General features: G+C 42.9%; 1 protein-coding gene across 1 annotated transcript; it reads left to right on the top strand.

Moving 5' to 3' along the window:
- Nucleotides 1-2225: 2225 nt before the first annotated feature.
- LOC133378883 (zinc finger protein 708-like) lies at nt 2226-4269 on the top strand (the record flags this gene model as incomplete). The annotated part of the gene is given in 4 exon segments (XM_061613497.1): nt 2226-2545; nt 2624-3127; nt 3129-3301; nt 3459-4269. Coding segments are annotated over 4 exon segments (1194 nt in total), but the record flags the coding sequence as incomplete, so codon positions are not given.
- Nucleotides 4270-13815: the final 9546 nt, after the last annotated feature.

Genomic DNA, 13815 nt, shown 5'->3' with positions numbered 1-13815 from the left:
CTTATAAATGCTTGGAGTGTGGAAAGAGCTTCAGTAAGAGTGGCAGCCTTACTTCGCATCACAGAACGCACACATGTGACAAACCTTATAAATGCTTGGAGTGTGGAAAGAGCTTCAGTGAGAGTAGCAGCCTTACTAAGCATCAAAGAACTCACACAGGGGACAAACCTTATAAATGCTTGGAGTGTGGAAAGAGCTTCAGTGAGAGTAGCAGCCTTACTAAGCATCTGTCTTCACAGTGGAAGATATAGGGCAGATCCCTGAACCTGAACTAACATTTGCAGGAAGGGATTCTGAGGAACTGAGACAAATAGTGGTAACGAGAGAGGAAGTTCTAGGCTTAATGGACAATATAAAAACTGACAAATCACTGGGCCCGGATGGCATCCACCCGAGAGTTCTCAAAGAACTGAAATGTGAAATTGGTGATCTGCTAACTAAAATATGTAACTTGTCCCTCGGGTCCTCCTCCGTGCCTGAGGACTGGAAAGTGGCAAATGTAACGCCAATATTCAAAAAGGGATCCAGAGGGGATCCCGGAAATTACAGGCCAGTTAGCTTAACTTCTGTCCCTGGAAAACTGGTAGAAAGTATTATTAAAGCTAGATTAACTAAGCACATAGAAGAACAAGCCTTGCTGAAGCAGAGCCAGCATGGCTTCTGCAAGGGAAAGTCCTGTCTCAGTAACCTATTAGAATTCTTTGAGAGTGTCAACAAGCATATAGATAGAGGTGATCCAGTGGACATAGTGTACTTAGACTTTCAAAAAGCGTTTGACAAGGTACCTCACCAAAGACTTCTGAGGAAGCTTAGCAGTCATGGAATAAGAGGAGAGGTCCTCTTGTGGATAAGGAATTGGTTAAGAAGCAGAAAGCAGAGAGTAGGAATAAACAGACAGTTCTCCCAATGGAGGGCTGTAGAAAGTGGAGTCCCTCAAGGATCGGTATTGGGACCTGTACTTTTCAACTTGTTCATTAATGACCTAGAATTAGGACTGAGCAGTGAAGTGGCCAAGTTTGCTGACGACACTAAATTGTTCAGGGTTGTTAAAACAAAAAGGGATTGTAAAGAGCTCCAAAAAGATCTCTCCAAACTAAGTGAATGGGCGGAAAAATGGCATATGCAATTCAATATAAACAAGTGTAAAATTATGCATATTGGAGCAAAAAATCTTAATTTCACATATACGCTCATGGGGTCTGAACTGGCGGTGACCGACCAGGAGAGAGACCTCGGGGTTGTAGTGGACAGCACGATGAAAATGTCGACCCAGTGTGCGGCAGCTGTGAAAAAGGCAAATTCCATGCTAGCGATAATTAGGAAAGGTATTGAAAATAAAACAGCCGATATCATAATGCCGTTGTATAAATCTATGGTACGGCCGCATTTGGAATACTGTGTACAGTTCTGGTCGCCTCATCTCAAAAAGGATATTATAGAGTTGGAAAAGGTTCAAAAGAGGGCAACCAGAATGATCAAGGGGATGGAGCGACTCCCTTATGAGGAAAGGTTGCAGCATTTGCGGCTTTTTAGTTTAGAGAAAAGGCGGGTCAGAGGAGACATGATAGAAGTGTATAAAATTATGCATGACATTGAGAAAGTGGATAGAGAAAAGTTCTTCTCCCTCTCTCATAATACTAGAACTCGTGGACATTCAAAGAAGCTGAATGTTGGAAGATTCAGGACAGACAAACGGAAGTACTTCTTTACTCAGCGCATAGTTAAACTATGGAATTTGCTCCCACAAGATGCAGTAATGGCCACCAGCTTGGATGGCTTTAAGAGAAGATTAGACAAATTCATGGAGGACAGGGCTATCAATGGCTACTAGCGATGATGGCTGTGCTGTGCCACCCTAGTCAGAGGCAGCATGCTTCTGAAAACCAGTTGCCGGAAGCCTCAGGAGGGGAGAGTGTTCTTGCACTCGGGTCCTGCTTGCGGGCTTCCCCCAGGCACCTGGTTGGCCACTGTGAGAACAGGATGCTGGACTAGATGGGCCACTGGCCTGATCCAGCAGGCTCTTCTTATGTTCTTATGTTCACACAGGGGACAAACCTTATAAATGCTTGGAGTGTGGAAAGAGCTTCAGTGAGAGTAGCAACCTTACTAAGCATCCAACAACTCATACTGGGATCAAAGTTTTGTACACCGCCCAGAGAGCTACTAGCTATGGGCGGTCTAGAAATGAAACGAAATAAATAAATAAATAAAATAAACCTCATAAATGCTTGGAGTGTGGAAAGTGTTTCAGTCAAACAGGAAACCTTTCTATACATCACAGGACTCACACAGGGGACAAACCTTATAAATGCTTGGAGTGTGGAAAGAGCTTCAGTAAGAGTGGCAGCCTTACTTCGCATCACAGAACGCACACATGTGACAAACCTTATAAATGCTTGGAGTGTGGAAAGAGCTTCAGTGAGAGTAGCAGCCTTACTAAGCATCAAAGAACTCACACAGGGGACAAACCTTATAAATGCTTGGAGTGTGGAAAGAGCTTCAGTGAGAGTAGCAACCTTACTAAGCATCCAACAACTCATACTGGGATCAAAGTTTTGTACACCGCCCAGAGAGCTACTAGCTATGGGCGGTCTAGAAATGAAACGAAATAAATAAATAAATAAAATAAACCTTATAAATGCTTGGAGTGTGGAAAGTGTTTCAGTCAAACAGGAAACCTTTCTATACATCACAGGACTCACACAGGGGACAAACCTTATAAATGCTTGGAGTGTGGAAAGAGCTTCAGTAAGAGTAGCAGCCTTACTAAGCATCAAAGAACTCACACAGGGGACAAACCTTATAAATGCTTGGAGTGTGGAAAGAGCTTCAGTGAGAGTAGCAGCCTTACTAAGCATCAAAGAACTCACACAGGGGACAAACCTTATAAATGCTTGGAGTGTGGAAAGAGCTTCAGTAAGAGTAGCAGCCTTACTTCGCATCACAGAACGCACACATGTGACAAACCTTATAAATGCTTGGAGTGTGGAAAGAGCTTCAGTAAGAGTAGCAGCCTTACTAAGCATCAAAGAACTCACACAGGGGACAAACCTTATAAATGCTTGGAGTGTGGAAAGAGCTTCAGTGAGAGTAGCAGCCTTACTAAGCATCAAAGAACTCACACGGGACAAACCTTATAAATGCTTGGAGTGTGGAAAGAGCTTCAGTCAGAGTGGCCACCTTACTTCGCATCACAGAACTCACACAGGGGACAAACCTTATAAATGCTTGGAGTGTGGAAAGAGCTTCACGCGGAGTAGCAACCTTACTTCGCATCACAGAACACACACGGGACAAACCTTATAAATGCTTGGAGTGTGGAAAGAGCTTCAGTGAGAGTAGCCACCTCATCAAACAACTCATACTGGGATCAAACCTCATAAATGCTTGGAGTGTGGAAAGTGTTTCAGTGAAAGAGGCAACCTTTCTATACATCAAAGGACTCACACGGGACAAACCTTATAAATGCTTGGAGTGTGGAAAAAGCTTCAGTGTCAGTAGCAACCTTACTTTGCATCACAGAACTCACAGAGGGGAAAAACATTATGAATGCCTGGAGTGTGGAAAGACCTTCAGTCAGAGTGGCAGCCTTACTTCACATCACAGGAGTCACACAGGGGACAAACCTTATAAATGCTTAAGGGACATCAAATAATCCATACAAGGGAAGAGTCATATAAATGATTTGAATTGGGAACTGTTTACTGCTTCTTTGCTAAACTCCAGGTTTTCCTACTTGCGTTTTGCTTGTTCTGGGGCCTTTGCAGCCCAACTTTGTTTGTTGCCTTCTCTTCCAGGCATCTCTTCTCTTCTTGCTTTGAAGCTCTCCCTTCTTCAGGTTTGAGGCTCTTTGTGGCCATTGTCCTCTAAGCCGGTCCTTGGGGCTGGAGCTTTCGCTCATATTTGAACAGGTTTGTTTTTCTCCGTTTTATTTACATACATTTCTTGTTTTAATATTTTTTCTTATTCTCAGGTGAGGTTTAAATTTCAATATTTTATTCTTCCAACCTTTTCCCTTCATCTCTGTTCTTCTGGATCCTAGGACCCTACATTCAACTGGTTCCTTTGAATCCCTGCTGGCATAGGAAGTTATCATATTCTTTCTTGTCTTTTTTTCTTAATATTTAGGATAAATGACTGTATAGCTGTAATGTAGCAGAGTTTTAACTAGTTTGGACTGGTGGAAGGGGTATAGGAAAGTAGAGTTACATAATAGTTAAAATTGTTACTAGTCTTGGATGCCATCATTATTGTTTATAACAACTGAATTGCACATTGTTCTTCTGAATAAAGTTAAGTTTACATATCCATATTCTGTTTTGTTTTTCAAGTAATAATTATTTTCATATACTGATCCTTATTTCTCCCTTCCTCAAGATACAGTAATGTGCTGGGGATTTCTCTTCGATATTATCATACTTCTGTCTTTCATAGCCTGGTACCGTTCTCTGGTATTTAAAGGAAATCTTTCCAAACCAAATACAGTAGGACCCCACTCATACGGCGGGTTACATTCCAGGCCCCGGCCGAAAAGCAAAAACCGCTGGAAAGTGGGGCCCTACATTATTCCAGCTGACAGCAATCAGCTGTAGCGCAGGGAGCTCCAGCTGCTGTGCTCCAACTGACAGCGATCAGTCTTTCAGATCACTCCTCTTCACTGAGGAAAGGACTCCAAGAGGACAGGAGCTGAACTATATCACTGCTCCAGGCGAGGGAATCTTCAGATATCTTCAAGTTCTTTCTGTTGGGATAGCCTGCCTCTGGACAAAAGCACAAAACGTGGTCGAGCTACTGTCACAGCCAGGATGTGAGGAGTAGGGCCTAGTCAGCCTTGGTACCACAATTTTACGACTCTAATTCTGGAACCTGCAGCCCTACAGATATTTCTGGTCTCCCGACTCCCGGCAGCCCCTGTCGGTATGGCCAGTGGTCAGGGATGATGGAAGGGATATTCCAGCTACATCTGGAGGGACACAGGGCTCTACCTTTGCTGGAACTGATGCATATGTACAGCTTAAATTGGGACTTAAACTTGGTTTACAACTGGTAAAAAAATGTTCTGGATATTTTATAGCTCTTTTAAGCTCTTGCAATAGTTTGGGGGTTGAAGCAGCATATTGTTTCTGTGTTTTCATGGAGTCTGGGCTGATTATGTAGTACCTGCTTTTAGTCTCTTATGCCTGAATGCTGTTTGAAAACATGTGTAGCATAACAGTTTAGGAGATGTATTCATTTTCCAGGCTGTGTTAATTCGTAGGGCGGTCCCTATTTCTGTAAGTGCTTTTCTGCACCTTCCTTCATGCACACATGAGCGCTTTCATTTCATGCCTCCACAATCTGTCTCGCTGTTTCCTGTTCTGTGGAATATATTTTGTGCTGTGTGTTTTTGTCCCCTCCCTTCAGTTTCTACTTCCACCACCCACCCTCAGTTCTTGAAACCTGAAGTCCATGGCGCACACGCGTGCACGTATTTGTTTACCTATACACGTACAACGTTTTAGATATACCAGATTCACACAAAAGAGCACTCAAATGTTTTTTAAAAAGACAAACAAACGTGTGTCCTGCTCTAAGCCAGGAAACCTTATATCCGTTGCCGGCATGCACACAGGTATTTGTTGACTTATTCCCATGTGCCTTTTTAAAAAGGCACATTTTTCAAATGCATGTTTTTTTGACGTACCAGATTTGAACAAAACAGCATTCAAAACATTTTTAAACTATATGTGTCACTCGAAGCCAGGCAAAGATTTGGAGTCACTTGCATACAAGGCTGCTGCTTCCTTTCCTGCTTCCTGTACCTGCAAGGGCACATTTTATTTTTAATTTTAATACAGCTGTTTTGTGCAAGAGCAGTTCTCCACAAAAGAGCTATTTAAAAGATTAAGAAACATTACCACAAATGTGCCTTCCACAACAACTGGTGGAAGCAGGCAGGGTGCATCCTTTCCTTTGGGTTGATGGAAACAGAATGGAATTAGGGGATGTGGCAATAGATGGCACCCAGCGAAGTGCCATCATGTTTGCCGAGTAACCTACAAGCACATTCCCTGCATAATAGGTTAACGTGCGATTTTCCATGGGGTTTCTTCCCCTATCAAATTATTTGCGTCTTGGCAGAATCTTTATTAAGCGGGGGGGGGTGTACTCGGAGGAGGAGGAGATTGTGTTGATGCCACACACACAAAATAGACACAAGCGGCTTCAAATCCACACTGACATGGGGAAGTCCCCAGTTCAAGTGTAAATCTTAAAAAATATGCATTAAAGTCACCCACAAAGTCAGATGTGCAAAGCAAGGTAGCCAAAACATTTTCAAAATAAAACCAGCAGTTTACCTTATACACACATTCCCGTATTAAAAGTCTAAAAACTACAGAAGTGCAGGGTATATTAATGATAGTCACAGCCATGGCCCCCTTGCCTTTTTTTGTTGCTGGGTTGAGAATGAGATGCTTTTTAATACTTTCTCCAACAACAACAGACGTTCCTCGGAGTCAATAAGCATGAAAGAGGATGTTAGCTGCTTAGAAGAGTCTTCTCAGTGGCAGAATTAACTCCTTTCACCTTGGCTCCAATAGCAGGAAAGTACAGGGAGCATGCTAGAAGATGTATCCCACTGGCAAACACACTCCCCTTTCATTCTGATTGGCTCCCACTCACAGGGTGGTTGTTAGGATTAAAGTTGGGGGAAAGACACATGCACATTTCCTTGTGTTCCTTTGAGGAAAGATGGGGCTATAAATCCAACATGCAATTTTGCTGGGTGATTCTCAGCCTAACCCACCTCACTACATACATTCATAAGGCTTGCTTAAATTTCCAGTTTCCGAAATTCATTTTGATGAGAATGAGATGCTTTTTAATACCTTCTCCAACAACAACAGACGTTCTTAGGAGTCAATATGCATGAAAAAGGATAATGTTAGCTGCTTAGAAGAGACTTCTCATTGGCAGAATTAACTCCTTTCACTTGGCTCCAATAGCAGGAAAGTACAGGGAGCGTGCTAGAAGACTTACCTCACTGGCAAACACACTCCCTGTACTTTTCTGCAGTTCTCAGATTAAATCTCAATGTGAACCTGCCCACTGTGTGCCCTTCTGCCTTCCCTTTCCTCCTCAAACATTCCTCTTCCCTTGTGGTCCCAACCCTTTCAAAGAAAGCAGATGTGTGCCAACATTGCAACCCCCTTTTGTAAAATGAGAGCCAGTGGGGTGTAGTGGTGAAGGTGTTGGACCACCCAGCCACGAAGCTCACTGGGTGACCTTGGGCCAGTCACTGCCTCTCAGCAGTCCATTTCCTTTTTTTCTTGTAAAATAAAAATACAAAGTTTTGGTTCATTTTAATTTTGGCGGGTAAATTTGCTTATTATGTAGGCCTCAGCAAAGGATGTTTTCTGGTTTACCATGTAAATTGTAGACAGATTATATGAATAGTATCACAGCCTTGGATCTTCCATAAAACGTACTGAGAAATAATTCTATTTTTTTTCTGATTCTGTTGGCTTCTGTACTTTAATGTTTTCACAGACAAAAAAGTATGTGTGCGGGGGGAGGTTTGAAGACATCCTTTCCTGCCATTTGCAAAGAAAAAAGCACGTCAAATGAAGTTTTCAATTCTGCACCAGGATTTTCTACTCACATAGGAAGCTGCCTTATACGGAGTCAGATTATTGGTCCATCTGGCCCAGTACTGTCTACACTGACTGGCAGCAGCTCTAGAGTTTCAGGCAGGAGTCTTTCGCAGAAGGTCTCTCAGGTTCAGTCCCGGATGGCACCTTTCCTCCCTGGAGATTCTGTTGGGGACTGAACCTGAGGGACCTTCTGCATGCAAGGCGAATGCCGCAGCGGCCCTTTCCCTGCACTCACAACTTACTCAACTGTGCAGAGATTTGAATGAAGGTTGGAGAAATTATTGTGACAATTTTGGTCATGAACGAATGAATATGGTAGCAGAAAAAATCAGGTGGGCTTTTTCTTTAAGACAAATGGAGAGGGAGAGAGATGAGGCATTAGTCCAGGCTGAGATGGCTCGTAAGCAGTTGAAAAAGAAAGGTGTGTTTCATGGGACATGGGGGTGGCAAGTTCACACACTCAGGTTCCCAAGAGCACATGTCGTAACAACTATTAGATGGATCCACAGTTGGCTCCAGAATCGTACTCAAAGAGTGCTTATCAATGGTTTCTTCTCAAACTGGGCAGAAGTAATGAGTGGGGTACCACAGGGCTCGGTCCTGGGGCCTGTGCTCTTTAACATTTTTATTAACGACTTGGATGAGGAGGTACAAAGCATGCTTATCAAATTTGTAGATGATACAAAGTTGGGGGGCATAGCTAATACCATGGAAGACAGAAACTAAATTCAAAAGGACCTTGATAGCCTGGAGCATTGGGCTGAAACAACAGAATGAAATTCAACAGGGATCAATGCAAAGTTCTACACTTAGGAAAAAGAAACCAAATCCACATTATAAGATGGGGAATACTTGGCTCAGCAGTATGACATGTGAGAAGGATCTTGGAATTGTCATTGATCACAAGCTGAATATGAGCCAACAGTGTGATGTGGCTGCAAAAAAGGCAAATGCTATATTAGGCTGCATTAACAGAAGTATAGTTTCCAAATCGCGTGAAGTACTAGTTCCCCTCTATTCAGCACTGGTTAGGCCTCATCTTGAATACTGCGTCCAGTTCTGGTCTCCGCACTTCAAGAAGGATGCAGACAAACTGGAACAGGTTCAGAGGAGGGCAACAAAGATGATCAGGGGACTGGAAACCAAGCCCTATGAGGAGAGACTGAAAGAACTGGGCATGTTTAGCCTGGAGAAGAGAAGACTGAGAGGAGATATGATAGCACTCTTCAAGTACATGAAAGGTTGTCACATAGAGGAGGGCTGGGATCTCTTCTCGATTGTCCCAGAGTTCAGGACACGGAATAATGGGCTCAAGTTGCAGGAAGCCAGATTTTGGCTGGACATCAGGAAAAGCTTCCTAACTGTTCGAGCCATATGACAATGGAACCAATTACCCAGAGAGGTAATGGGCTCTCCAACACTGGAGGCATTCAAGAGGCAGCTGGACAGCCATCTGTCGGGAATGCTTTAATTTTGATTCCTGCATTGCGCAGGGGGTTGGACTTGATGGCCTTGTAGGCCTCTTCCAACTCTACTATTCTATGATTCTATGGATATTTCATGTGGAGATGCCACGGACCACCTGAGTGAAGCTTGTGGACCAGTTTAGGGACCTCTGTGTTAAACCACTTTCAGAATTGCAGTTTTGAGAGGGGAATTTGTTAGGTACCTTCAAGTCGATTTCGACTTATGGCGACCCTATGAATCAGCGACCTCCAACAGCATCTGTTGTGAACCACCCTGTTCAGATCTTGTAAGTTCAGGTCTCTGGCTGTGAAGGGAATTGGGGTCTCTTAACTCTCAGTACCCTTCACAAACGACAGCTCCCAGGATTCTTTCGTGGAAGCCATGACTATTGAAAGTGTACAGTACATTTAAATGTATTGTGCAGATGTGGCCTAAATGGAGGGAAGGGGTGTTGTAGAAATGTCTGATTTTTGTGTAGCTAGGGAGGGTTAGAGCTTATTAGTTCCACTTTCTTTTATCTCTGGCCGTGCCCATCACTGGCATGTGGTCCCTGGAAGGATGCTGACAGAGGAATGTGGTCCTTGGGCATACAAATGTCCCCTACCCTGCTTATGGTGCACTCCTTCCTGGTATCAATTCAGAAGGGTAGGCTATAAATCATCATTTTAATATTAAGCAAACCAATAAATCACTGCTGAGGTGTACCCACAATTGTGAGGCCTGAAGAGATTATGATGAGGCCTCCCTAGCTGTTGCCATTGGCTGTGTACTTCCTGTGATGTCACAGAAGGAGATGGCCACTGAGTGGATATAAAGGTGGGCCATGGGGACAGCCAGTGGACTCAGGGAAAAGCCTTTTTCTGTCCCCCAGCCAAACACAGCAGGCAATGGCTGAGACATTCAGCATTACCAGGTCTTCTTTCACTTGGAGGAGGCAAACTGGCGAATGGATCCGGCTGTAGGATACTACAGAGCAATAATGAGGCAAGTTTACTTGCTGAGCGGGATCGTGGCTTGAAGGTGGCTGATATCCACAATCTGAAGGTGGCTGATGTTTAGCGATGGGCCTAGCAGAAGCTGGCAGATGTTGGTGGGTGGAAGCCGGTGGATTTCGCATTCAGAAGCTGGTGGATGCCGCAAGGCTGAAGCAGGCGGATGTTTGTGGAGGAAGCTGGTTGAAATTCACCTTCAGAAGCCCGTCGACAGAAGCAGTGGATATTTGTGGGTTGAAGCCGGGGCACGAATGTGAATGGATGGGGGAGCGAGAGAGGGGCGGATGTTGTCGCTGGCGTTCTTCATGGATGTCGGCTGGCCGTGTGTTTGTGTATGAGAGTGGGGTTTCGGATGCAGTCGAGGGGAGTGGTGTGTGTAAGTGTGTGAATGTGATGTGTGAAAGAAAACCGGTGGATATTCATGAATAGATGAAACCAGTGGAAGTTGGCAGGTGGAAGTTAGCGGATGAAGTTGCCAGGCGGACTCTGGTGGAGGTGTCTGGGTGAGGCTGTCGGATAGTAGCCATCCCCCTCATTGTCTCTGTGTGTTTTTTCCTTCTAGGGGAGGTTTTCTCAAGACCAACCATGAAAGCAATGAAGACAACTGCAGGACTTATTTTTCTAAATAAAACTTTTCCTGTATTCATCTACCTTTGGTGTCCATTGTTTTCTTCAAAAACAGATAACAGGAAATGAAATCCCTGTTATGGTGTGCCCTTCCCTGGTGTCAGAGTATACATGAAGGGCGGGCTATTTTAATAATAAACAAATCAATAACTGCTGAGGTGTCCCCACAATTGTCGGGCCAAGGGAGGTTGTGCTACTGCTGAGAGAGGTTGTGCTATTGCTGTTGGTTGCGTACTGCGTGTGATGTCACAAAAGGACATGTTGGCAGAGGGGAAGGAGGCAGCTATTAGCAGGAGGAAAGGTGGAGATCACCCAGAGTTCCACTGCAAAAGGAAATTAATTCATGCTCCGTTCACCTGAAAATGATAGGAACTGCTTCCAAGTGTAATTCAGATATTTTTGAATCAATTCAGTGAATTTGTTAAGCTATATTAGTTCATTCCAAGCACTGTTGTTGTTGTGTGCCTTCAAGTGGATTATGACTTATGGCGACCCTGTGAATCAGCGACCTCCAACAGCATCTGTCATGAACCACCCTGTTCAGATCTTGTAAGTTCAGGTCTGTGGCTTCCTTGATGGAATCAATCCATCTCTTGTTTGGCCTTCCTCTTTTTCTACTCCCTTCTGTTTTTCCCAGTGATTAAAAAAAATCAAAATAATGTATTCCATTCAGTAACTATATATACATCCTGCAGCCATGTCTTTACTATTTTTGTTAAAGAGAACTAATTGTCCTATTATGTAAAGAAAGTACTGTATTAAATGATTCAAGTTTTATCACTGCATTTCTAGATTATTTAAATTCTGAAGTAATACAGGGTTGGATCCCTAACAGATCCCTCCATTACAAAGGATGAACTACTGTTGTTGCAGGCATAAAAATGCAAAAAAACCCCCACACTTTAAGTCTCTCTGCATCAAGGGGCAGGGTTCTTTTTAATGCAATTTTTATTGATTGATTTATTAAATTGTATATAGCCATAGGCTGTTACAAAATATAATACATAAAATACAGAGTACATACATAATGAATTAACAATAGAAATTAAATCCGAAGAAGTAATATTAAACCCAACAACTAATTATCGGGAAATTTCTTGACAAAATTAGCTCTAAGCTTCTTTGCGGCAAGAGCAAAGTTTGCCACGGATATTATTATGTGGACCTGGGGAGTTGATAGTAATGTGACTACTGTCTGAGTCTCAGTTGCCATATTGCTTTTTAATAAAAGGGGAATTATAAATCTTGCTCTTGGGGCATGATATAAAAGACAGTGGAGCATATAGTGTACTAAATTTTCAAGGGCCTTACAGCCCTTGATACACAGGCGGTCAACATAAGGAATGCCACAGTATCTACCCTGTAAGATCATTGAAGGCATGGTCTGAAACCTTAGTTCAGTGTATGCTCTTTGTAAGGGAGCAGATGTCAAAATGTCTAGATATGAAGGCCATGCATGATTGACTTTAATAAGAGGGTACCAAATAGAAAAAGACGACGTAGCTATAGTCGCTCTATCTTGTTGTGCATCGTAGTTATATATTCTATTACGCAATTCAATTGGGCTAAGACTCTTAAGCAAATTGTCAGATAGATCGTAAATAGATGCTAAGTCATGAAATTTAGTGGCCCAACCCCCCTTCTCTAGTTGGTCTTCCCAATACAGCTTTGGTAGAGCTTCGGGGTGGGCTAATAATAGCTTCTTCCAATAGCGTATAAACGCAAGATCCATCCTAGCTGCCATGGAGGGAAGATTTAGTTCTCCTCTAAGGTGGACAGAAGGAGTTCCTTTAGGTAGTCCTAAAATTTGCCTAAGAAGGGAGTTTTGTAAAGACTCAAGAGAGGAACGGGAGGAAAGCCCCCAGATTTCTGCTCCATATATAATTGAAGGGAGGATTTTTGCAACATACAGCTTAATCTGGGGTCTTACTAATTGGCCACCCCAAGAGTAAAAAAATTTCTTCATCTGGCCTAAAGCCCTGTTTGCTTGTAACTTAATATGCTCCAGATGGAGGGACCAAGACAAGTTATTATTAATATGGATATCCAAATACTTAAAAGATTTTACTTGTTCAATACACTGGCCTTTTAGGAACCAGGAGGATAGGGATCTACTGCTCTTCCCACAAACCATAATTTTTGATTTGGAATAATTAATCTGGAGACGTTGATTGTCACTGTATTCCTGGAGACATAGTAACATACGTCTTAGGCCGACTTTATTCAGTGACAGCAGGACTAAATCATCAGCGTAAAGAAGGGACGGGACTTTTTTTCCCTTGATCGAGGGGGGAAAAAAGGAAGGGGAGGCCATTACTTCAACAATATCATTAATAAAAAAATTAAATAAAAATGGAGCCAGAATACATCCTTGTTTCACTCCTCTTTTCGCTGGAATTTTGTGGGAAAGAAGTCCATTGAGGCATAATCGAATTCTTACATAAGTATCATGGTGCAGTATTTGTAGTAGCCACAGTAATCTTTTGTCAATACCTGCTTTTTCCAGTTTCTTCCACAGTAAAGTTCTGTCGATGGAGTCGAAAGCAGCCGCAAAGTCAATAAAGGCCAGATATAATGATTGGATTGACTTCGTTTTAACTTTCTTGATGAAATGTTTTAGGATAAACACTTGGTCCAACGTGCTTTTCCCCTCTCTAAATCCAGCCTGTACTTCGGCTATTATAGATTGATCCTTTTCCAATCATGGAGTTTGTGTACTAAATAGCGTCCATATATCTTGGCAGCCACATCTAATAGGCTAATTGGCCTATAGTTGGTAGGAATTGAAGGATCTTTTTAGTATCAGCACGACTATGCTTATTCGCCAACCCTGGGGAATGTTCCCCGTGTCATTAATTTTCGTAAACAGCGCTGCCAAGATGAGGCTCCACCATACAGGGTCCATTTGGTATAAGTCTGGAGGAACCATGTCCTCACCAGGGGCTTTTTCTGTGCATAATTATGAAATTAATCTACTGATTTCTGCACAGGAGACCGGAGGCAAAAGGAGATTAATTCATGCTCCGTTCACCTGGAAATGATAGGAACTGCTTCCAAGTGTAATTCAGATATTTTTGAATCAATTCAGTGAATTT

The sequence above is a fragment of the Rhineura floridana genome, chromosome 3 (genome assembly GCF_030035675.1).
Source record: "Rhineura floridana isolate rRhiFlo1 chromosome 3, rRhiFlo1.hap2, whole genome shotgun sequence".
NCBI classification, from domain to species: Eukaryota; Metazoa; Chordata; class Lepidosauria; order Squamata; family Rhineuridae; genus Rhineura; species Rhineura floridana.
This window is presented reverse-complemented; position numbering and strand designations above follow the sequence as displayed.